Raw genomic sequence first — 23,180 nt, 5'->3', positions numbered from 1 at the left:
TGCCAGCCCAGCCTGAGACCCGAGCACAGCTCACTGCCCCGGTGGCAGCGGGTGGCCCCTGCCTGTGCAGGCTGGCAGGGAGCGAGTCCCCCACCGTGGGGACAGGAAGGGGGACGGGTGGGTGTCCCCATGCCCGACCTCGCTCCGCCGGGACCCCCCACGTGCCCGAAGCCACCAGGTGGCACTGCGAGGCCACCGCGGCCATCTCTGCCCGGCCCCCAATCGAACCCTAACCCAACCCAAACTCTGTCCCAAATCTGTCCCTTCCTAGGCACAGCCATTGTGACAACTCCCCCACTCCCAGATCTGTCCCCAAATCTGCCCCTCCATGGGCACAACCAGAGTGACAACTCTCCTGTCCCCAGATCTGTTCCCAAATGTCTTTCCATTGGTACAACCCCAGTATCAACCCCCCTGTCCCCAAATCTGTCCTGCCATGGGCACAGTCATGACAACTCCCCTGCCTCCAGATCTGTCCCTTCATGGTCTCAGCCAGAGTGACAGCTCCCATCCCCAGATCTGTCCTCAGATCTGTCCCTTGGCAGGCAGAGCCACAAGCCCTTGGGCTGAAGGTGACAGATATTGGGGTGCCTTTGTGGCTCAGGGCCTCCTGACACCTCATGTGCCTCAGTTTCCCCACAAGGCTGTGGGAAACACCTGTCCTAAGGGAGGACAAAGTGTCCCCTCAAGCAGTGTGGTACTCCTGGGGGACAAACCCCCAGGGGGACATCCAGTGTGTGTCCCCAGTGGGGGCGCCTGGCCCCAGTGCAGATGTTCAATCCCCAGTGTGTGCCCCTGGTCCCCCACGCGTGTGGCTGTCCCTGGTCCTGGTGTGTCCCCACTGTGGGTGCCCACACCCAGAACAGGTCCCCGGTGCAGATACCTGGTCCCCTACGTGTCCCAGGGGTGTCCCCACAGTGCCCAGTGTGTGTCCCCGGTGTGAGTGCCTGGCCCCGGTGTGGGTACCCGATCCCCGTACGGGTTCCCGGTGCACACACCCCAACCCCCGTGCGTGTCCCCAGTGCAGACACCCGGTCCCAGAGCGTGTCCCCGGTGCGTGTCCCGGCTCCCCCGACCGTGACCCCGGTCCCGATGCGCGCCTCCGGTCCCGATGCCCGGTCCCTCGTGCGTATTCCCGATCCCGGTGCCGATGCCCCGTTTCCCATGTGTATTCCCGATCCCGGTGCTGATGCCCGGTTTCCCATGCGTATTCCCGATGCCGGTGCTGATGCCCGCTCCCCCGTGCGTGCCCCCGCTCCCCGGCGCGCGTTCCCGGCGCGCGTTCCCGGCTCGGGTGCCCGCGGCCGTGCGCGCCGCCGGTGCCGGTGTCGGTGGCTGCCTGGCGCTGGCTGAGCGCTGCCGCCGCCCGGCCCCGCGCCCGCCGCCGCCGCCGCTGCTCCCGGTGCGGCTGCGGGTCCCGGTGCGGCCGCGGCCGCCGGAGGTAACGGGCGGGGGACGCGGCTGGGGCGGCGGCGGCCATGGCGGGCGGGGGGGCGGCTCGGGGGGCGGCGGGACCGGGCACCGGCGGGCTGGGGGATGCCGTGCATCGCTGGGAACCGGGCACCGGGGTGGGGGGACGAGGCACCCGGGGGGCCGGGTCTGCCGTGCCTCGGGGGGACCGTGCGCCGGAGGGATGGGGGCTGCCGTGCATCGGGGGGGACCGTGCGCCGGGGGGGCACACAACAGGCACCGAGCAGGGAGAGCCTGCCGTGCTCGGGGATACCGTGCGCCGGGGGGGCCGTGCGCCGGCGGCCGGGGGGCTGCCGTGCATCGCGGGGGACCGGCCATCGGCGGGGGACCCTGCACCGGGGGGCTGCCGTGCGGCGGGGGAGGGCACCGTGCACGGGGGCCAGGCCTGGTCTTTCAACCCCCCCTCCACGAAGAGCAGGCAGGCCCCGGTTTGGGGGGGCTGTTGGCCCCGGGGATCGTTGGCGCCGTCCCGGGGGGGGGGGCTCAGGGCTGGGGTGAGGGTCCCCCCCTCCGCGGTGCTCGGGGTCACGGCGGGCGCGGGGCCGGGCACACACGCGTGTGGGGTGCGTGGTGCGTGTGTGCACAGCCCAGCGGAGCGGGTGGCCGTGCGTGTGTCCGCGGGGGGGGTTGTTGTGCTGCCGTGGCTCCCCGTGTCCGTCCGCGCGCCTCTGTCGGTCCCGCTGTCTGTCCGTGTCACCGGCTGTGCGTGTGCCAGCGCGTGTGCCCGTGTCTCTCCGTGTCAGTGTGTCTGTGTGTGCCCGGCCGTGGCTGTCCCTCTGTCTGCCGCCTGTTTGTGCAGCGAATCCCCCCTTGCGCGGGCCCCCCTCCCGCCGCCGTGGGGCTGGGGGCTGCCGTGGGCGGGATCGGGGCCGGCCGGGAGCGGGGGGCCGGGATCACCCCCAGCCCGATGCCTGCAGTGCAGATCATAAATCAGCGGCGGCTGGAGCGGGATCCAGGGCCCGCGGGCTCCCCGGCACCCAAAGCCCCGGCGCGGGGAGCGATGAGGCTTCCCGGGCTAGTGAGACCCCCAGCAGCCCCCCAGGGCCGTCAGCAGGGTGGCCCGTCCCCCCCTGTCCCCGTTGTCCCCTCTGTCATGCTGGAGGCCAGCAGCCGGCTGGGGTTGGCAAGCAGCCCACGCTGCCAGGGCTGCGGGCACCGCGGCCTCGCTGCCCTCCGGCTCCGCGGGGCGTTGGGGACGGTCCCCCAGCTGCCACCCGCCTGGCGGTACCCGGGGTGACCCGCGCTGTGGCCCTGTTTTGCAGGTGACACCCCCCTCACTTGCCACCAGTGACGTGCTGGGCGGCGGGGACAGCCGTGGGGCCAGCGAGGACGTGGGCTGAGCAGCAGGACACGAGGAGGAAGAGGAGGAGTGGGTGTCTCGGGGACAGCACCGTGGCTGTGTGTCCCCGTCACCGTTCACAAACACCGCCATCCTCGATCCGACGCAGTCTGCGAGGTCCTGGTGGCTTTTTGGAGCCTGAGCCCTGCCAGCAGCACCGCCGGGAGGAGGAAGAGCCGGGGAAGACGTGCCGGGTGATGGATGGCCCCAGCCCCGCGCGGCGGCCTCGGGGGAGCGGGACCGGGCGGCTCGGGGACCTCGGGGACCTGGCTGGCAGCACCCGCCTCTGCAGAGCCCCGCAGCGCCGGCTCCGCTGAGCTCCGGAGCCCGCAGCCGGCGGCAGCCGGGAGGAGGATTTGGAGGGGCCCCGGGTGACCCCCGCGTCCCCGTGCCGGGGGGCGGCGCGGGGCTGAGCCGCCGTCCCCCGGGCATGGCACGGCAGGGCTCGGGGGCCATGCTGGCCTCGGGGGGCCTGGGGTTCCCCCCCCAAAACGTAGCTCGCGTGGTGGTGTGGGAGTGGCTGAACGAGCACGGGCGCTGGCGGCCCTACTCGGCCGCCGTGTGCCACCACATCGAGAACGTGCTGAAGGAGGATGCCCGTGGCAGCGTGGTGCTGGGACAGGTCGATGTCCAGCTGGCGCCCTACGTCATCGACCTCCAGTCCATGCATCAGTTCCGGCAGGACACGGGTAAGGGGTTGGCATCGAGCCAGGAGCATCCAGCCACCCGTCTGTCCTTCCATCTGTCTGTCCGTCCATGCAGCCATCCATCCACACAGCCTTCACTCCCCTTCTCTCTCCATCCATCCATCCATCCATCCATCCATCCATCCATCCATCCATCCATCCATCCATCCATCCATCCTTCCACACACAGGTACATCCCTCCCTCCCTCCCTCTGTCCTTCCATCCTTCCATATTTCCATCCATCCTTCCATCTTTCCCTCCTTCCTTCCATCCCTCCATCCTCCCATCTGTCCCTTCATCCCTCCCCTGTCCCTGTGTGTATCTGTCTGTCTGTTGTTCCATTCGTCCATCTGTCACTGTTTTTCTGTCGTTCCATCCATCCATCCATCCATCCATCCATCCATCCATCCATCCATCCATCCATCCATCCATCTTCCCCTTTCTCCTTATTCAATGTATCTCTACTTATTCATCCATAATTTCCTTCCTTCCTTCCTTCCTTCCTTCCTTCCTTCCTTCCTTCCTTCCTTCCTTCCTTCCTTCCTCCTTCCTTCCTTCCTTCCTTCCTTCCTTCCTTCCTTCCTTCCTTCCTTCCTTCCTCCTTCCTTCCTTCCTTCCTTCCTTCCTTCCTTCCTTCCTTCCTTCCTTCCTTCCTTCCTTCCTTCCTTCCTTCCTTCCTTCCTTCCTTCCTTCCTTCCTTCCTTCCTTCCTTCCTTCCTTCCTTCCTTCCTTCCTTCCTTCCTTCCTTCCTTCCTTCCTTCCTTCCTTCCTTCCTTCCTTCCTTCCTTCCTTCCTTCCTTCCTTCCTTCCTTCCTTCCTTCCTTCCTTCCTTCCTTCCTTCCTTCCTTCCTTCCTTCTTCCTTCCTTCCTTCCTTCCTTCCTTCCTTCCTTCCTTCCTTCCTTCCTTCCTTCCTTCCTTCCTTCCTTCTTCCTTCCTTCCTTCCTTCCTTCCTTCCTTCCTTCCTTCCTTCCTTCCTTCCTTCCTTCCTTCCTTCCTTCCTTCCTTCCTTCCTTCCTTCCTTCCTTCCTTCCTTCCTTCCTTCCTTCCTTCCTTCCTTCCTTCCTTCCTTCCTTCCTCCTTCCTTCCTTCCTTCCTTCCTTCCTTCCTTCCTTCCTTCCTTCCTTCCTTCCTTCCTTCCTTCCTTCCTTCCTTCCTTCCTTCCTTCCTTCCTTCCTTCCTTCCTTCCTTCCTTCCTTCCTTCCTTCCTTCCTTCCTTCCTTCCTTCCTTCCTTCCTTCCTTCCTTCCCTGTGTATCTCTACTTGTCTGTCACTTCATTCCTGTATCCCTCCATCCCTCTGTCCATCCCTCCCTCCATCTGTCCATCCATCTGTTCCCTCTCTCCTCCTCTCACTCTCCAGTCCCCCCATGGGCTCCTCCAGGCTCCTCCATCCCTTTCCTTTCCCATCCACCGTGGACCCCCATCCCAGAGGGACGTGTCCCCACATCCCTCCATGCCCTGTCCCCTCCGTGGGTGCTGTGCTGTGTCCCATTATCCCGCTGTCCTGTCATCTTCCCCTCCGAGCTGCTCCATGCCCAGGGAAGTGGGGAGGCCCCAGTTTGGACACTGGGAGCAGTGGTGGGCACTGGGATGGTTGCAGCTGTGCCGGTTGGTGCTGCAGCAGCACATCCAGGCCACGCATCCTGTGGGAAATCAGAGCTGATCCCACACTGGGACCAAACCCAGACCCCATTAAACGTGTCCCCGTCACGGAGTGACCCATTAAACCAGCACGTGCCAGCTGTGCTGTGGGGGATGTGCCATTCTGGGTGCATTCCTGCCCATCCCTGCATCCCTGCTCAGGGCAGAATCCGGTCCAGGCCAGGCAGAGCAGGCAGGGGACCTGCCACACCTCAGGTGACACCCCCTGGAAGTGCCTGGGGACACCCCACAGCAGGACCCCCATGGTTGTGGCACCTCCACGTGGCCACTGATGCCACCACTCCTAGTCCCCGGTGATGCCAAATGACCCCGAGTGTGGATGTGGCTCCTGCCGTGGGCTGGGGACTCAGATGGGGACCAAAGCAGGGATGTGCCACCTGCCTCTGCCATCCAGCCTGGCTCCGAATCCATCTCCAGCCGGTCACGGACTTGGCAAAGGGCAGCTTGGCTCCTGCAGCCCTGAGTCAGCGAGGACACCGGCGCGACCCGGAGGGTCCGCGCTGACTCAGAGCTGCGGGAGCCACCGGGACACCCTGGCTGTCCCCGTGCCACCTCCTGCCAGCTTTGGCCAAGACCCATCCTCTGACAGCAGCTGGCATCACATCCTGTGGCCACAGTGCTGGGTATTCCTTGGGGACTTGTGCCCGTGATGGGGCCACAAATGGATTTGGGGTGACAAAACAACTCTTCCCAGGATGTCCCTGGGTACCACAGTCCCTGTGCCAGCAGGACTTGGGGACAGGGATGCTGAGAGAGGGATCTCCGTGTCCCCAGGGGTGTCATGGCAGGGGACGTGGCCACTATCCTCAGCATTGTGGTCCCCGTGTGCCCCATCCCTGTGTCCACCTCTGTCCATCATCTCTTCCCAGGGGTGAGGCCCAGGGTTTGGAGGCTGTCACATGGCTCGTGGTGCTCGGGGACAAGAGGGTCCCCTGAGCTGAGGGTGCTCCTGGTGCCTGCTGTGACATGGGGACACAGGGAAGGCTGGCAGGAGGCTGGGGGCTCAGGGGGCTTGGCCCACGCAGTGCCTGGGGACAGAGAAACCCAGTGACAAGCGAAACGAGGTGACCCCGTTCCAAGAGCGGGGATGTGCGGCCCCTCCCGGTGGCCCGGGGGACACTGGCTTGGCCCTGTGGCTCTGGCATGGCTGGCAGAGGGGGCAGGGGCTGGGGGCTGGGGACAGCTGGTGGCCCTTGGGGACTGGAAGCTGTGTGTGCCAAGGGGAACGGGCTGGTCCTTCATCCTCTGGGGGATGCGGGATGTGAGGGGCATTTTGTGGGATTTGGGGTGGGGATGTGAGGAGCAGGGGGATGTGGGGTTTAGGATGGGGATGTGGGATTTGGGATGTGGGGTTTGGGATGGGGATGTGGGATTTGGGATGGGGATGAGAGGGGCAGGGGGATGTGGGATTTGGGATGGGGATATGAGGGGCAGGGGATGTGGGGTTTGGGATGGAGATGTGGGATTTGGGAATGGGATATGAGGGGCAGGGGGATGTGGGATTTGGGATGGGGCTGAAGGATTTGGGATGGGGATATGAGGGGCAGGGGATGTGGGACGCATTTACAAGGACCGGGATCTGTTTATGGGCGGGATGTGGGATTTGGACAAGAATGAGCAGCGGGATGGGGAACATGGATGCAGGGCTGGGAACTGAGGTGGGGTACAGGACATGGATGTGAGGGAATGTGGATGGGAGTGGGCAGTGGGGTTGGAGGGGGTGGGCAGCGGGGTGTGGGTGGCCTGGAGCCAGCAGTGGGATTTGGGATGCGGGCAGGAGCGGGCTGCAGGGCCCCCCCGCTCCCCTCCCGCGGCCCCGGCAGAGCTGCCTCAGCACAAGGCGGCAGCTGGGGCCTGGCTCTGCTGCCTGATGCGGCCGATGATTAATGGCCGTTAATTAGCGCCGTTAATCGAGCTGGGCAAACGGTGCCGGCGAGGGGATAGACAGGCCCCGTGCCGGGGGGGCACTCGAGGAGAGGGCTGCGATGCTCTCCCGCCTCGCGGAGCTCCGGAGGGGGCTGCAGGACCCGGCTCCATCCCAAACAAGCGGTGAGGGGCCGGGATTTGGCCGGGGACAATCCCTGGCTGTGTCACTGCCAGAGCCAGCAGCTGTCAGGAAACCTCTCCTGACCGGGAAATGCTTCCCCTGCCCCGGGATGGCCACGGGGAGGGGAGGGTGGGGAAGGGCTTGGACCAGAGGGATGGAAAAAAAGCTGGGAAAAGCACGAGGGTTTGTTGGGTTATGCCCTTTTCTGACCCAGAGATGGGGTAACTGAGAGGTGTTTTTAAAAGCTTTTATTCTCTTTTTAGTTTCACGTGAAGGGTGAGAGAATTCTCTACAAATTTTGAATTCTCTACAAATCCATTTCCCACATTGGCCGAGCAGCATCGCCCTTCCCAGGACAGCCGGGAGGATGATCCCGAGGGCTGGCAGTCCCAGCCACTGTCACCAAGGGCGGGTTGAGGGTTGGATTCATCTCCAGGAAAGCACTTTTGGGGTGCAATGGGGACTTCTGTGAAGGGGCAGGGCAGCTGTTGCACCCCAAAGCGCCTCTGTACCCCAGTCCCTGCGGGATGCCGGGCTGGAAGCCGGACACGGCGATGTCTGCAGGTGTGGGTCCCCCCACTGGTGTCACCCCGTGTCTCTGTCTCCCCAGGGACCATGCGCCCCGTCCGGAGGAACTTCTACGACCCCTCCTCAGCGCCGGGGAAGGGAATCGTGTGGGAGTGGGAGAACGACAACAACTCCTGGACTCCCTACGACATGGACATCTGCATCACCATCCAGAACGCCTACGAGAAGCAGCACCCCTGGCTGGACCTCTCCTCCCTGGGCTTCTGCTACCTCATCTACTTCAGCAGCATGTCCCAAATGAACCGGCAAACGCAGCGCAAGCGGCGGCTGCGGCGCCGCATGGACCTGGCCTATCCCCTCACCATGGGCTCCATCCCCAAATCGCAGTCGTGGCCGGTGGGCGCCAGCACGGGCACCCCCTGCTCGTGCCCCCAGTGCCTGCTGGTCAACAGCACCCGCGCCGCCTCCAACGCCATCCTGGCGTCCCAGCGCCGCAAACTCTACCCCGGCGCCGTCCGCCAGAGCAGCACCTTCGCCGGGGGAACGCTGTGGCCGGCGGGGACCGGGGCGCCGGCGGTGGTGGCGGGGGGCGCGGCCAAGGGTGAAGGGCTGCGGGTGGCCGGCGCGGGGTTTGCCCCCGGGCAGGGCGTGCCCAGCGCGGCGCTGCCCGGCCTCAACAACCTCAACCGGCCCGGGACGCAGCGCGGGGCTGGACTGGGCGCCAGGGCCGCTGTCCCCCCCGGGTAAGCGGGGTGGGTGGGGAGGGGACAAGCGGGGTGTCACCGAGGTGGGGGGGATGCAGGGGGCAAAAGGGGTGATGGGGGTGGCTCGTCCCCTGCTGTCACCTTGCAAGCAGCCCCAGTTCTTGTGGGACACCTGGGTGGTTCTGGTGGTCCTTGGATCCCTGCAGAGGGGACATGGTGATCCGTGCAGTGCCGTGCCATGCTGTGCCGTGCCATGCTGTGCCGTGCCGTGCTGTGCCAGGCCGTGCCACACTATCCATGGCAGCTGGAGCACATGGAGTGCCCGGTCCCACGGGAATGGTGTCCCCAAGGCCAGCATGGGCTGTGTGACCCAGCTCCTGGCCTGATGCCACCAGGCAGATCCCTGGGAGGGCACAGCTGAGGGGAGGGACCACAGCCCCAGTGTCCCTTCTGTGGTGGGAATGATTCACCAAGGGGGTCCAGGTGGGCAAGCAGACCCCTGGAATTGTGTCCTGGTGGGTGTTGCTGTCCTGGCACCCACATCTCCACGGCTGTACCCCGTGGTGGCTTGGCCTGGTGTCCCCTTGGGGCTGTCAGCACTAGGCTGGGGGGACAGGTGGCTTCTCTGAGCCCCCAGCAGCTCCTGGCACATTTCCTTCCCCTGCTGACGTCCTGCTTTTGCTTCTGTGTGCTGGGCTGAGCAGTCCTTGTCCCTGTCCCCATTGCTGTCCCGGTCCTGGCACATACCTGTGGACAGGTAGGAGGGGGCTGGGTCCCCATTGCTGCCCTGGCCTTGGTGCGGGTAGAGGAGCTTTGGGAATGAAGGAAAACGCCCTCGTGTGGGGCTGAGCACTGCTGAACTCATCACTGTGATGGCTGGCGTGGGAGGGGATTTTGGGATCAGGGAGGGGGTGATGCCATTGCTGGGGGCTGTTCCCAGGCTGCTGAGCTGGGCAGCCCCCAGGGCAGGAGCACTCAGGCCGCCTTCCCTTCCCTTCCCTTCCCTTCCCTTCCCTTCCCTTCCCTTCCCTTCCCTTCCCTTCCTTCCCTTCCCTTCCCTTCCCTTCCCTTCCCTTCCCTTCCCTTCCCTTCCCTTCCCTTCCCTTCCCTTCCCTTCCCTTCCCTTCCCTTCCCTTCCCTTCCCTTCCCTTCCCTTCCCTTCCCTTCCCTTCCCTTCCCTTCCCTCCCTTCCCTTCCCTTCCCTTCCCTTCCCTTCCCTTCCCTTCCCTTCCCTTCCCTTCCCTTCCCTTCCCTTCCCTTCCCTTCCCTTCCCTTCCCTTCCCTTCCCTTCCCTTCCTTCCCTTCCCTTCCCTTCCCTTCCCTTCCCTTCCCTTCCCTTCCCTTCCCTTCCCTTCCCTTCCCTTCCCTTCCCTTCCCTTCCCTTCTCTCTGTCCATCCCACCCCTATGGACACGTCCCCTTCCAGCCCTGTCCATGACACGCCAGTCCCTGCCCCACACGCTGCCCTGGGCATGGTGCCACCAGTGCCACCTGCTGCTGGCAGCCCCAGCAAGGTGGCGGTCCCTGGGGAGCACACGAGTGGTGGCATGTCCCCGCGGGGGTGTGGGACACGGGCGTCACTGTCGGGATGCCCTGACAAGGCCCCCACCCTGGGTCGAGGAGGACGTGATGCCACCACTGCCATTGGGTGCCCAGAGATGGACAGGTGGCACTGGGTGACCATCCCCTGGGATGGGATAGCAGCCCTCCAAGCTGGTTAGGGGACACCTTGCCCTGTGTCCTGTGGGGAGGACACTGCCTGGGGACAGTGCCATCAGCCCCAGGGGACACTGCCCTGCGTCCTGTGGGGAGGACACTGCCTGGGGACAGTGCCTGCAGCCCCCAGGGGACACTGCCTGGGGACAGTGGCAGCAGCCCCCAGGGGACACTGCCCTGTGTCCCGTGGGGATGCTGCTCCTCTGGGGCCATGCCATGCGGGGAGGGGACAGTGCCAGCCCTGCCAGCCCGGCTGAGCCCCTTCCTCTCCAATCTCCGTGCAGGGTCCCAGCGCTCCCGGTCAAGAACCTGAACGGCACCGGCCCCGTCCATCCCGCCCTCGCAGGTAAGCGGGCTCCGGCCAGCGCTGCGTGTCACCGCGGGGTGACACCGCGGGCGGGGAGTGGGGGACACTGCCAGGGGGTGGGAAGGACGGACAGACGGACAGACAGGCGCTCTCCCGGCGCAGGGATGACGGGGATCCTCATGTGCGCCGCCGGGCTGCCCGTGTGCCTGACCCGCGCCCCCAAACCCATCCTGCACCCCCCGCCCGTCAGCAAGAGCGACATCAAACCTGTCCCCGGCGTCAACGGCATCTGCAGGAAAACCAAAAAGAAGCAGCTCAAGAAGAGTAAGGAGCCACCAATGTCCCAGCGGGGTCAGGGACGGGGGGGCACACGGAGGGGAAGTGAGAGACCCCCGGGGTTTGCGTGGGGTGACGCCCGTCGCTGCTTTGTGCCACGCGTGTCCCTCCCGTGCTGGCAGGGGGTGGCAGGGCTGTCCCCGTCCTGTGACAGGGGGGTGTGGCACCGCGGGCAGGCTCTGATGGCATTCCCCTCAGGTAAGACCCCCGAGGACGTGGTGCGCCGCTACATCCAGAAGGTGAAGAACCCCCCGGATGAGGTGAGTGGGGGGCTTGGGGGGCTCCGGGAGGCTCAGGCAGAGCGCCGGGGGTGACCCTTCATCCCCCCTGGATGCTGATCCCGTTCCCGGCAGGATTGCACCATCTGCATGGAGCGGCTGGTCACCTCCTCCGGCTACGAGGGCGTGCTGAGCCCCAGGGGCATCAAGCCGGAGCTGGTGGGCAAGCTGGGCAAGTGCGGGCACATGTACCACCTGCTGTGCCTGCTCGCCATGTACAACAACGGCAACAAGGTCAGGGCACCCCGGGGCTGGCTGCGTCGGGGTGGGTGCTGGGGGGTGCTGGGTGGGTGTGAGGGCTTCTGGGTGGGTGCTGGGGAGTTCTGGAATGTTCCAGGTAGGTGCTGGCTGGGTGCTAGGTGGGTTTGAGGGGTTGAGTGGGTGCTGGAGTGGGTGTGGGCATTGGAAGGGTGATGAGTAGGTGTTGGGTGGGTGCTGGGTGGGGTCCAGGCTGGTGCAGGGGTGGGTGCTGGAGGGGGCTGGGGGGCTGTTGGGTGATTGCTGGGGAGTGTTGGGTGGGTACTGGGTGGGTGCTGGGTGGGTACTGGGTGTTGGGGAGTGCTAGGGGGTTCCAGGTGGGTACTGGGTGGGTACTGGGGGTCCAGGTGGGTTCCAGGTGGGTGCCGGGTGGGTGTCGGGTGGGTGCCACCCCTGAGGCCACCGCGGTGCCCCCAGGACGGGAGCCTGCAGTGCCCCACCTGTAAGGCCATTTATGGGGAGAAGACGGGCACGCAGCCCCCCGGGAAGATGGAATTCCACCTCATCCCCCACTCCCTCCCGGGATACACCGACTCCAAAACCATCCGGATCGTCTATGATATCCCCACCGGCATCCAGGTGAGGGAGGACACCCCTGCAGGCTGGTGACCCCGCCCCGTGTCCCCGCTCACCCCCTGTCCCCACACCCACCCAGGGCCCGGAGCATCCCAATCCTGGGAAGAAATTCACGGCACGAGGCTTCCCACGGCACTGCTACCTGCCCGACAACGAGAAGGGCAGGAAGGTGAGACTCTGACGGGGTGGGATGGGATGGGATGGGATGGGATGGGATGGGATGGATGGGATGGGATGGGATGGGATGGGATGGGGTGGGATGGGATGGGGTGGGATGGGGTGGGATGGGGTGGGATGGGATGGAGTGGGATGGGATGGGATGGGATGGGGTGGGATGGGATGGAGTGGGATGGGATGGGGTGGGATGGGGTGGGATGGGATGGAGTGGGATGGGATGGGATGGGGTGGGATGGGGTGGGATGGGGTGGGATGGGGTGGGATGGGATGGGATGGGATGGGGTGGGATGGGGTGGGATGGGGTGGGATGGGGTGGGATGGGATGGAGTGGGATGGGATGGAGTGGGATGGGGTGGGAGGGGGAGGCTGCAGCTGCACTGGGATGGAGTGGGGGGCACCACAAGGAAGGGTGGCATCCTGTGGGCACCGTGCTGGGGCTGAATCCCAGCCTGGGGGGGCTGAGGCTGTGCTGTGCCAGGGGTGCTGGGTGTCTGTGCCAGTCCACGCCAGGCTGGGTGGGGGTGCCGGGTGGGCGAGCCATGGCCGTGCCTGCCGCAGGTGCTGAAGCTGCTGATCGTGGCCTGGGACCGGCGGCTCATCTTCACCATCGGCACCTCCAACACCACGGGCGAGTCGGACACGGTGGTGTGGAACGAGATCCACCACAAGACCGAGTTCGGCTCCAACCTGACGGGGCACGGCTACCCCGACCCCAACTACCTGGACAACGTCCTGGCCGAGCTGCTGGCCCAGGGCGTGTCCGAGGCCACCCTGAAGGACTGAGGCCGGGCTCAGGGCTCCCCTCGTCCCCGTGGCCCGGCCCGTGCCACCGCCGCCTGCGCCGCTTCACCGCAGCCCCGCCCGGCGGGCTTGTCCCCTGTCCCGGGCCACCCGGTGCCACCCACCGCGTGTCCCCGTGTGCGTCTGTCTGTCGCCCCGTCCCGTCCCGGCTCGCCCCGCTCTCGTGGCGATAGCGTCGTGATCTTTTTCTACCCGTGGCCTCTTTGCGCGTCTGTGCCACCCGTGTCACCCGTGTCACCCGTGTCACCCGCCGCTGCCCCAGGGAGCTGCGCACAGCCGGTGCCATGTACATCTCTGTGTTACAGAATACACCCCGTGCCGGGCTGCTGGCCCCGCGTCCCCTCTGTGGCCCCGCTGGCGTCCCTGCCCCTCCCGGGGTGAGCTGAGGGGGGGAGGCTGGGGGGTGCCGGGGGTCTCGGGGCAGGGAGGGGACTTGGGGCTGGCTCTGGGGTCTCGTCGCGGTGGGTGAAGGCGTCGTGGGCGATGTCCAGGTCTCGCAGCACCTCCTGCAGCCTGTCCCCAGCGGGTCCCCCTGCACCCCAGGGTGGGTTCAGTGCCCGGCACCCACATGTGGCACCCACCCGCGCTCCCCACCCCCCTGCCAGTCCCCCGGCACCCACCCGCGGGCATTTTCCCCCACAGCCCCGCATCCATCCCCAACACCCACCCGTGGTGTCCCTCCAGCCCCCACACCCGTCCCCTACCGCTCCCGGTCTCCCCGTCCCATCGCATCCCACCCAGTGCCGCCACCACCCGCCAGCCCCGCGGCCTGCGTGTGTCCCCATGTCCCCCTGTCCCCGCGTCCCCTGTCCGCGTGTATCTGCTGTCCCCTCGTGGAAGGAGCCAGAGCAGTGCCGTGTGGTGCCCGCAGGGGTCTGCGGGCGCTCCCTGCCTGCGCCAGCCCCCATCCCCGGGTCCCCATGGCCCCCCCGTGCCCCGCGGGGCTCCCCATACCTGCCTGGCCCGGGCAGGAGGGCCCGGCCACCGCGCTGCCCACGGGACCCCCGGCCAGCGCTGCCCTGCAGGACAGGGACCCTCAGGACAACCCCCCCTGCCCTCCAACACCCAAAGAACCCCGGGACCCCCAGCTCCCACCGTCCTGGGGGACAGGGACCTCAGGAGACTCCCACCCTGCCCTCCGGCACCTAAATGCCCCCTGGACCCCTGCGCCACCCTCTGGTCGCCACCACCCTGCAGGAAGGGACCCACAGCAGGGTCTCACCATGCCTGGCAGCACCCAAAGGACCCCGTGACCCCCAACTCCCACTGTCCTTGGGGACAAGCACCCTCCACATGCTGCCACCCTGCCCACCACCCCCTCAAGGACCCTCAGGTCCCCATATTCGCCCTCAGGACCCCCAATCCCCGCCAGCCTGTGGAACAGGGGCCCTCAGCAGCTTCCCACCCTGCCCACCAGCACCCACAAGTCCCCCGGGCCCCCCCTGTCCCCCGGGCTCACCGCAGGTGCCCGTAGAGGCTCTGTGCTGCCACCGCGGGGTCCCCAAGGTCGCTCCACTCCCCCAGCGCCACCGCGCCGTGGGTACGGCTGCACCCGGGCACTGCCAACGACAGCAGTGGGGACACGGCGACACCGACACCCCCTCCCGGGCACCCCGAGCCCAGGGGACCCCCAGTCCTACCGGCACGGGAGGGCTGCAGGCAGCAGGTCCAGCGGCCGGTGCGGAAGGTGCCGGGGTGGCACGTGGGCAGCATGTCACGGTTGGCACTGGTGGCCTGGCGCAGCGCCCACAGCCACTGCCACAGCTCCGGGGCGCTCTGCGGGGACACCAGGGACAGGGGGACCCCCAGGGGCACTGCCAGTTCTGGGGGGAGGAGGAGGAGGGAGGAGGAAGGGATGGGCACCAGGGCTGGGGGACAGGAGTGACAGTTTGGTGGCAAAGCTGCCCAGTAGGAAGTGAGGGGAGATGGGGCTGCAGGAGCCAGGGTACCCCAGTGTCCCCAGTACAAACAGGGTTGGTACCCCAGTGACCCCAGTACAGCCAGGGGAGGACACCCCAACTTCCCCAGTATACCCAGTTAGCCCCTTTACTCAGTATTCCCTGTGCTCCCAGTACAGAGGGTGCCTGGCCACAGCTGGATTTGGGGCCATTCCCATTGTCCCATGGCTGGTGCTGAGGAGGGGGGGTCCCAGGGTGCTGTGGTGGGGCGTTCCTGGGGTTTTTGGGGTGCTGGGCAGGGTGGGGTCACCCACCTTGCACTGGAGGTAGGTGGTGTGGAGCTGCCCGGTGCCATCCTGTGCCACCACCTGCAGGACGTGGGGGTGCTGGAAGGTGCTCTTGTCCACCTGCTCCACTGCCCGGATCTGCTCCACTGGGATGGAGCCAAGCACCTGGGGACCCCCAAACACCCCCAAATCTGTACCCACATCCATATCCATTACCCATACCCACGGAATACGTGGGGAACCCCAAACACCCCAAAACATCTGCACCCACATCCACATCCCCCACCTGTTCCCCTGGGATGGAGCAGTGTACCTGGATACCCCAAAACACCCCAAAATCTGTGCCCACACCTGTATCCCCCACCTGCTACACCACCCACGTGCAGGCACAGGGATGCAGCAGCATAGCTGGGGACCCCCAAACCACCCAAAAGATGTGCCCATGTCCTTCCCCCCACCCCTGGGCACCCAGCACAGGGTGGGGGTCCGGGGCAGCACCCACCTGCCCCTGGGGCACCTTGGCATAGGCCAGGGCCTGGGTGCTGAGCCTGAAGTGCCTCTTCTTGAAGGCGAAGCGGGGCAGCAGTGCCACGCCCCGCTCTGGGCAGGTGTGCAGGGGACCCTCCTTGATGGTGGCCGAGGGCTGGGAATGTCCCCATGGCACTGGCACCTCGTCCACTGTGGCCGTGGCAGGGAGGGAGCGGTGTCACCCCAAATGCCACCACAGCCCGAGGGTGCTCCTGCCCACACCAGGGTGATGCCACTGAGCCGGCACCAGCAATGTCCCCTCCCTGCCCTCTGTCCCCGCTCACCCACGGTGACCAGGGCATCCAGGAAGGCCCGGACACGGGTGACACTGGGCAGGAGGACGGTGTTCAGTGGGGCCATCCACGGCTCCTTGCCCTGCCCCAGCTGCAGCCCCAGGTTCCCGATGGCCTGCAGAGCCTGTCCCATGCAGGGAAGGGGTCACGCTGTTGTGTCCCTTCTGGAGTGACCCCCTGGACCCCGAGGGCTCAGGGGTTGGGGTGGGAAAAGTGGAGCAGCTGGAGGGGTGATGGGACCCAAATTCTGCCCCTGTGCTGTGCCCAGCTTGTGGTGGCATGGCCTGGGGATGGGCAGGACTGGCCTCAAGTGGCACAGGAAGGAGCCAGCCCATGGTGTGTGGCACAGGGGCAGGAATGGCTCTGTCCTGCTTGGGGTCCCTGTCATTCCCTAGGGTTTCTGTCCCTCTCCAGGGTCTCCTGCCTTTCTGGCCTCCCCATTCCTTGTGGGTTCCCATCTCTCACAGGTCCACATCCCTCACAGAATTCTCCGTCCTTTCTGGGGCTTCTCTCTGAAGTCCCAAACCCTCCCTGGGCTCCCCAGCCCTCCCCACAATCCTTGTCTCTCCCAGTGGGCCCCATCCCTCTGCAGGTCCCTCACCCACCCCAATGGTGCCCATTAACCCCCAAGGATCCCCATCCCTCTCCAAGGGTTCCCATCCCTCCCTGGAGTTCTCATCCCTTCTCAAGATCCCTGTCCATCCCCAAGGATCCGCATCCCTCCCCAGGATTCCCACCCTCCCTAAGGATCCCCATCCTTCCCCAGGCTACCCAACCCTCCCCTGTGGTTCTCATCCCTCCCCAGGTCCTCCACCCTTCCCAGGGTGCTTATCCATTCCCAGGCTTCCTATTCCTCCCCAAGGTCCTCATCCCTCCCTAGGTCCCCTACCCTCCCCAAGGTCCTCCCCCATTCCTCCCAAAGGTCCCCACCCCTCTCTGGTGTCCCCATCCTTCCCCAGTGTCCCCATCCCTCTCCAAGGTCCCCACCCCTCCCCGGTGTCCCCATGCTGTCCCCCACCTTGGCGAGCAGCAGGAGCGTGCGGCCGGTGCAGGGCTCTGCGTGCTGCTCCCGGAGCCCAAAGAGCTTCGGGGTGAGGACAGCGGGAGCGAAGAAGCGAAGGAAGAGGAACCCACTGATGGAGAAGTACCGGACCTCCTTGATGGGGACAGGGGCAGGGATGGGGACAGGGACAGCTCAGAGCTTGGGGGGTGGTCCTGGAGCTGTGCAGACCCCCAGCCACGCCGTGGGCCCCACCTCATGCTGTGCCAAGGGGAATCGCTCCTCCACCCGCCCGCGGAGCTGCTTGAAGGCCACCCTCATGGGGAGGGGACACTTGTCCACCGAGCCCACGATGGCATCGACGATGTCCCCCAGGTAGCCCTTCAGCAGCTCCAGGCTGCTCTCCCGCACCTGCGCCTCCGACAGGGACCCCTTGAACGAGATCCTCCTGTGGGGACACCTCCGGGTCAGGGACACCGGGAACGGGGGCACTGAGTTGGCCAAAAGTGACCCATGGGCTCAGCAGCAATAGGTGACCCCTTCCTGCAGGGGACACAGGGACATGCCAGGTGTCCTGTGCCCCTCCCAGACATCCACCTGTGCCCACCTGCCCCGGCTCAGCTCCATCTTGCTGGGGTCCAGCTCCACATATTTCTTCTCCTCAAAGATGCGGTTCACCACCGGCTTCAGGACCTCGTGCAGGTAGGGCAGCCCCACCACCTGCAAGGGGTGGGAAGGCACTGTCCTTGTCCCCAGATGCCCCGCTGGGACATCATGGAGGTGTCCCTTCCCATGCTCACCTTCATGAACTGCTCCATGGATTTGGAGGCCAGTGAGTTGGAGCGGAAGAGGGTGTTGGGATCAGCTGGAAGAGCACAGAGGCTGTGGCAAGGCGGGCACAGGGTGACGTCCCAGCTGTCCCTGGTGTGCCCAACCCCAGGGACATGTGGCATCTTTCCTGCCTCTCCCTTGGTGTCCTCAGTCTTTCTCCATGGGGATCTGGAGCGACCCTGGCTTGGGGTTTCTTGGGGTGGCCCTGGGCACTTACTGGTCCTGGCCAGCTCACGGGTGGCAAGGTAGTCCAGGAGGGGCACAGCCAACCCTTGGCCCAGGAAGATCTTCACCAACTTGGTGGCCACGTCCTGCCGGCTCTCCCCTGAGGTCACCTCCTCCAGGACAGCCAGGGCTGTGCCCTCAGGGGACTGTGGGGAGGGCAGGGTGGGCACAGTGGGGCCTCCACACTGGGGTGATCACCCCAAAGTTCCCTGCAGCCCCAGCACCCACCTGGGCCGGGCAGAGGATGGGCTCGGTGAGGAGCTGGATGAGGGGCTGGTAGTGGTGGGGGGGCAGGACTGTGTCCTCCAGCAGCCTCACTGTCAGCCTCAGGGCACCCAGCTGTCCCCTGCAATGACACGGGGGCTCACATGGCTCCTGTGTCCTCCATGGGGGTCACCTCGTGCTGCCCTGCTCACAACCCTGGTCCCCTCTACCTGCACTCACCCGTGGTCCTCGGTGGTGCTGGGGAAGGGCAGGAGCTGGAACCAGCCCCTGGTGGGGCCCGGGCAGAGGGTGTCCAAGAAGAACTCGACCTGGGGGAAAGGGGCAGGGTTGGATGGGGGGGACAGGTGCCAGTCCCCTGTGCTGCACCCCTCTTGGGGGACAGCCCAGGACACGCAGCGCCTGGCTGTGGCACTTCCCCCATCCTGGTGGGTCCTACCCTGTGGTCACCCAGACCCCACACAGGAGGGTGCAGAGGTGCCCCCAGGACTCTGCCCCATTCGGGTGTGCTCCGAGGTCCTCACCCGCCCCAGGAAGTCGTTCTTGCCCACGATGTCCCAGTCCCAAACCTCCACACTCAGCACAGCCTCTCCCAGCTCCCCTTCTGGTAGCTCGAACTCCAGCACCTCATCCCAGCGCGGGAACCGGGTTTTCTTCACCACCTGCGGGGCACCGGGACTGGTGGCCGAGGGGACAAGGTGCCCGAGGGTGCCCGAGGTACCTGAGGCTGCCCGAGCCTCCTGGGTCCGTAGGGGACCGGGTGCCACACCCAGCACCCAGCAGTGACTCACGGATGTCTCCAACGTGTGCCCGCAGCACGACACCCGGCCAAAGGGGTCCGAGGTGCCCGAGGGGTCCCGGGGGGCCAGGTCCCTGTGGGGACATGGGGCTCAGCAGGGTTTGTCCCCACCATCACGGTCCCTGCAGCCCCACGTCTCCGCTTTGTGCCAGCTCGCCTGGGCATATGGGGCAGCCGGCAGGCGCCAGGGGATTCTGGGGAGATCGTGCCCCCATTTCCGGGGCAGCCCTTCCTCCTCCAGTCCCTAGTGGGGGTGCTGCCGTCCCTCCTGGCTGTCCCCATGGCCACCTTATCCCCATGGCCATCCTGTTGCCTTGGTAGCCGCTTTGGTTGCCATGGCAGCGGGATGCTGCCTCTGCTGGCTGCTCCATCTGTCAGCTCTGCGTGTGCGTGTGTGACCGTGTGTGTGTCCCTGTGCACGCTCACACGCATGTACACACTTGTACACACATCTGCACCCCCAAATCCAGATGGGCAGCCTGGGCAGTGCCTCAGTTTCCCCAAATTTTGAAACCAAAGGGCAAAAACACGGTGTGAGAGCCAACCATTCTGCTAGGGACAAACCCTGGTGCTCCTGTGCCCCTGTCCCCAAGCAGGGATGGCAGCACATTTCCTACTGAGCCCCCATGGCATCGTCACACGTGGGTTGGCACCACTGATGTCCCCAACCTGGTGCACTGAGGATCCTTCCAAGTATGAAAAGGGGAGGATGAACCCTGTGCAACCACTGTCCCTATCCCCCCCTCTCCTCCCTCCTGCCAAAAATAAGACCCCGTGGTGGTGGCAGCCCCCCAGATCTGCTAGCCCCCCAACCTGGCCTGGATGAGGTGGCAGCGCAGCACCCGCGGGTGGCCCCGCTCAGGGACTCGCAGCTCCAGGTGGATCTCGCCCTGCACCTCCTGGTCGGGGTTCACGGGTGCCAGGCTGAGCCAGCTGTCAATGCCTGCCGAGGGGGACAGAGTGGGCACCCCATGGTGCCAGGATGGGTCCCACTGTCCCCCACCCCACTGTGCCCCCCCTCACCCTGCAGCTCGGCCGAGATCTGCTGGTGGCTGAGCGAGACCTTGCCAATGACATCGTCCTGCCTGTGAGGGAACAGACACAGCAGGACACTGCTGGGGACCTGCCACCCCTCGGGGGGTCCCCAGTGCCCACCCTGCCCGTGTTGTCCCCCTACCCAATGGTGTCTTCATCCAGCACATAGATGGTGAGGCTGTGGAATCCACGGGGCAGAAGCAGCGTGATTTCCTCACCCCAAAAAGGGTTCAGGCTCTTCCACACCGTGGCTGTCCTGCCGGGATGGCAGAGGTGGCTGTCCCCCCAGGGAGGATCCCCCACTCCTGCGTGTCCCCTCCCAGTGTGGGACAGTGTCCCCGTACCTGGCCACCACCTCGTTGTCCACCTTGACCACGCAGTAGGGATCACTGGAGCCGGACCTGGGCAGGGGATGGAGGAGCCCAGGGTCAGCCCCCACTCGGGAATCCCCCCCATCCTGGGGGACCTCAAACCCCAGCAGTGAGGCACCAGCCCCGGGGGTGAGATGAGCTGCCCAGTCTCAGCCTGGCCCTGCAGCTGGCACTGGGATGGGGACATCCCCTTTTCCCCTTCAGCTGAGGGACCTGCTGTGGGTCACCCTGAGCCATTGCCACGTGTCCCTGTGCCACCCACCCGCGGGTACCGCTGTCTGCCCAGCAGCACAGCCCAGCCCGAGTCTCTGTGACAACCCACGGTGCCAGAGTGACACCGGTCTGGCCCTTTCCACCGGGAGAACAGGATGGAGGGATGAGGAACAGATCCAGGGACCATCCACCCGCTCCCTGCAAAGCCCCTTTCTGCTGGATTATGGCAACTGGAGCAGCACCGAGGGGTGCCGGCCCTGGGGCGCTGCTGGAGCCCCAAATCCCCAGGAGGTGCTTCTGCAAGGATTGGGACTCCGAGCTAGATGAGGGAGGTGACCCCAGTCTCTGTCCCTGCCACAGGACGGGAAGTGGGAGCAGCTCACTCCGACCTCCTCTGCAGCCCCATGACAGCCCCAAGCTGGGTTTGGGGGCACTGGGAACCCCATCATTGTCCAGATCGCCCGCTCTGCCCAGACCCCCGCAGCGGGACGCCCCCCTGGGGCAGAACCTGAGGCAGGGACACGGCACCGATCCCGGCTGCCCGGCCATGGGAGCGGCCGGCGGTGCCAAGTTGGCACATCCGGAGGTACCCGGGACTGCCAGCTCGGCTGAGACGTGTCCCCGGGGCAGGAGCGGGTGGGAGTCTCCCTGCACCCCCCGCTCACCACCCCACCCCCCAAAGGGGTGGGGGTGCAGGGGCTGTGTCCCCCCAGTGTCACCCCCAGGCTTGGGGGGATCCTCTGTGTCCACCCTGCTGGGGGGCACGAAAGGGATGCTAAAGGGGTTGGGGTCTCATACACCCCTGGGGGATGGGGGGGGCCTGGCAGTCCCTGCACACCCCAGACCCCCGCTTTGGGGGTAATGGGTGCAAGCAGAGACCCCCAAAACTGTACGGAGAGAACAGCCAGGGACGGCAGAGCACGCAGCACCCCCTCCCCGCCACTTCTCCCGGGGTGGGTCTGGGGGAGATACGGGGGCCCTGAGCCCCCCAAGCCACTCACACGTCCTTGGCGGGCAGGTCCTTCCCCTCCAGCACCCGGCAGCGCAGCGAGGTAGTTTTGGCCATGCCGGTGAGCTTCAAACTTCGGGGTAGGCTGGGGGGCTGCGGTGGGCGCCCGGGGGTGCCCTGAGCCCCCGCAAAGCGCCGGCGGGGCTGCTAGCACCGGCCTCCTCCTCCTCCTCCTCCGCTGCCGCCGCCGCCGCTTCCCACCGGCGCTTCTTCCTCTTTCCTCTTCTCGGTTGTTTTTGTTGCCGCTTCGCTCCCACCTGCGCCAGGCGGGCACAGGGCGGAGGGGGAGCGCGGCTGAGGTGGCACCGTGCTCACCGTGGAGGTCCCATCGCGGGCCGGCGACCAGAGAGCAAAGCCACCCTCCGTCCTAGAGGCAGGGAAACTGAGGCACGGGGGCATGGCCGAGCGGTGGCATCTGTGGTGAGGGGCTTCTGTCATGTCACAGCTGAAGGGCACAAGGGGTGCGTGGCCCCCAGGGTGGGGGGCTCGGTCTGGACCCCAAAGTGCCAAAGTAGGGGGGGAATGGGTGAACACTGGACTTGGGGATGAGGGGAGGAAGGAGGTGCATGGGACCCCCCAAGGGGCCTCCGGGTGACCCCAGCCCTCAGAGGGACACGCTGAGCCCAACCGGGGGGACTCCAGCGGGTCTTGGGGTGTCTGTGGGTGCAGCACCCCAATCCCACCGCTCCCTGCACCCCGACCTCGCTGTACCAGAGCCAGAGAGGATGGGGGGCACTGGGGGGCGAGGGGGGACATCCCTGCCCTGGTGAGGCATAGCGGGGGTTTGGGGGGCTGTGGAATTCGGGGTGCTGGCCAGCTGTCTCCTGTCGTGACTCACGGCTGGCATTGCCAGGGTGGGAGTCACCCAGGGGGTGCTGGAGGGGCTCAAAGGAGGGGTGCTGCTTCTTGGGGGGCTGATGATGGGGTGCTGGTTCTTGGGGGGACAATGTGGGGCATGGGATGATCGGGTTGCTGCTAAAGGGCGGCTCAGTGAGATCCTTGGGGGCTGCTGGGGGGGATGAATATGGGGGTGCTGATCTTCTGGGGGCTGCTGAATAGGGGGAGTCATCCATCGGGTGCTGGGTCCTGGGAGTGTCACTGCCGGGGGGGGTTCCCTGTGTGGGTGCTAAAGGGGGAGGTGTCACTGGTGGGGGTGTCACTCTGTGGGTGCTGGGTCCCCGAGAGGAGATCACTGCTGGGGAGCGTCACCCTGTGGATCCTGGGGGTGTCACGGCCAGGGGGTGTCCTGTCCCGGTGTGGGTCCTGGGGGGGATGTCACTGCCGGGAGGTGTCCCGGTGTGGGTGCCGGGTCTGAGGGTGTCAGTGCCGGGAGGTGTCCCGGTGTGGGTGTCAGAGGGTGTCGCTGCCGGGAGGTGTCCCGGTGTGGGTGCCGGGTCTGAGGGTGTCAGTGCCGAGAGGTGTCCCGGTGTGGGTGCCGGGTCTCTGAGGGTGTCGCTGCCCCCGGGCCCGGCGGGCGGGGGCAGGCCCGGTTCCCGCCCTTTCTCCCTCACGGGGGCCGTTCCTGGCCCTCTCCCGCCCCATCGCGGTCGCGGGGCGGTGCCGGCGACGGCGGGGCCGGAGGAG

General features: G+C 66.1%; 2 protein-coding genes across 5 annotated transcripts; one reads left to right on the top strand and one right to left on the bottom strand.

The window, feature by feature from the left end:
* The first annotated feature begins 1,353 nt into the window (after nucleotides 1–1,353).
* DTX1 (deltex E3 ubiquitin ligase 1) lies at nucleotides 1,354–13,065 on the top strand. Of its 2 annotated transcripts, XM_053959167.1 has the most exons (10): nucleotides 1,354–1,441; nucleotides 2,733–3,498; nucleotides 7,816–8,476; nucleotides 10,437–10,498; nucleotides 10,622–10,783; nucleotides 10,994–11,055; nucleotides 11,149–11,307; nucleotides 11,749–11,910; nucleotides 11,987–12,076; nucleotides 12,643–13,065. In XM_053959167.1, exons 2-10 carry the CDS (start codon nucleotides 3,240–3,242, stop codon nucleotides 12,865–12,867), a joined length of 1,842 nt encoding a protein of 613 aa, XP_053815142.1. In that variant the 5' UTR covers nucleotides 1,354–1,441; nucleotides 2,733–3,239; the 3' UTR covers nucleotides 12,868–13,065. The 2 variants fall into 2 exon arrangements, with proteins under 2 accessions (XP_053815142.1, XP_053815143.1); XM_053959168.1 differs by lacking the exons at nucleotides 1,354–1,441; nucleotides 2,733–3,498 and adding an exon at nucleotides 7,084–7,207.
* Nucleotides 13,038–22,706, bottom strand: RASAL1 (RAS protein activator like 1). Of its 3 annotated transcripts, XM_053959154.1 has the most exons (21): nucleotides 21,589–22,706; nucleotides 20,348–20,404; nucleotides 20,146–20,259; nucleotides 19,992–20,053; nucleotides 19,782–19,911; nucleotides 18,961–19,042; nucleotides 18,694–18,831; nucleotides 18,392–18,480; nucleotides 18,176–18,293; nucleotides 17,940–18,093; nucleotides 17,692–17,756; nucleotides 17,499–17,611; nucleotides 17,147–17,339; nucleotides 16,910–17,047; nucleotides 15,883–16,015; nucleotides 15,573–15,748; nucleotides 15,098–15,235; nucleotides 14,526–14,661; nucleotides 14,345–14,444; nucleotides 13,840–13,904; nucleotides 13,099–13,417 (listed from the first exon to the last, which is right to left on the bottom strand). In XM_053959154.1, the coding sequence occupies exons 1-21, from the start codon at nucleotides 21,651–21,653 to the stop codon at nucleotides 13,185–13,187; spliced, it is 2,499 nt and encodes an 832-aa protein (XP_053815129.1). In that variant the 5' UTR covers nucleotides 21,654–22,706; the 3' UTR covers nucleotides 13,099–13,184. The 3 variants fall into 3 exon arrangements, with proteins under 3 accessions (XP_053815130.1, XP_053815129.1, XP_053815131.1); XM_053959155.1 differs by lacking the exon at nucleotides 13,840–13,904 and having other exon boundaries at nucleotides 13,038–13,417; XM_053959156.1 differs by lacking the exon at nucleotides 13,840–13,904 and having other exon boundaries at nucleotides 14,526–14,708.
* Nucleotides 22,707–23,180: the final 474 nt, after the last annotated feature.

The sequence above is a fragment of the Vidua chalybeata genome, chromosome 18 (assembly GCF_026979565.1).
Source record: "Vidua chalybeata isolate OUT-0048 chromosome 18, bVidCha1 merged haplotype, whole genome shotgun sequence".
Lineage (NCBI taxonomy): Eukaryota > Metazoa > Chordata > Aves > Passeriformes > Viduidae > Vidua > Vidua chalybeata.
The sequence above is the reverse complement of the archived record's forward strand: the minus strand, read 5'-3'. Positions and strand labels throughout refer to the sequence as shown.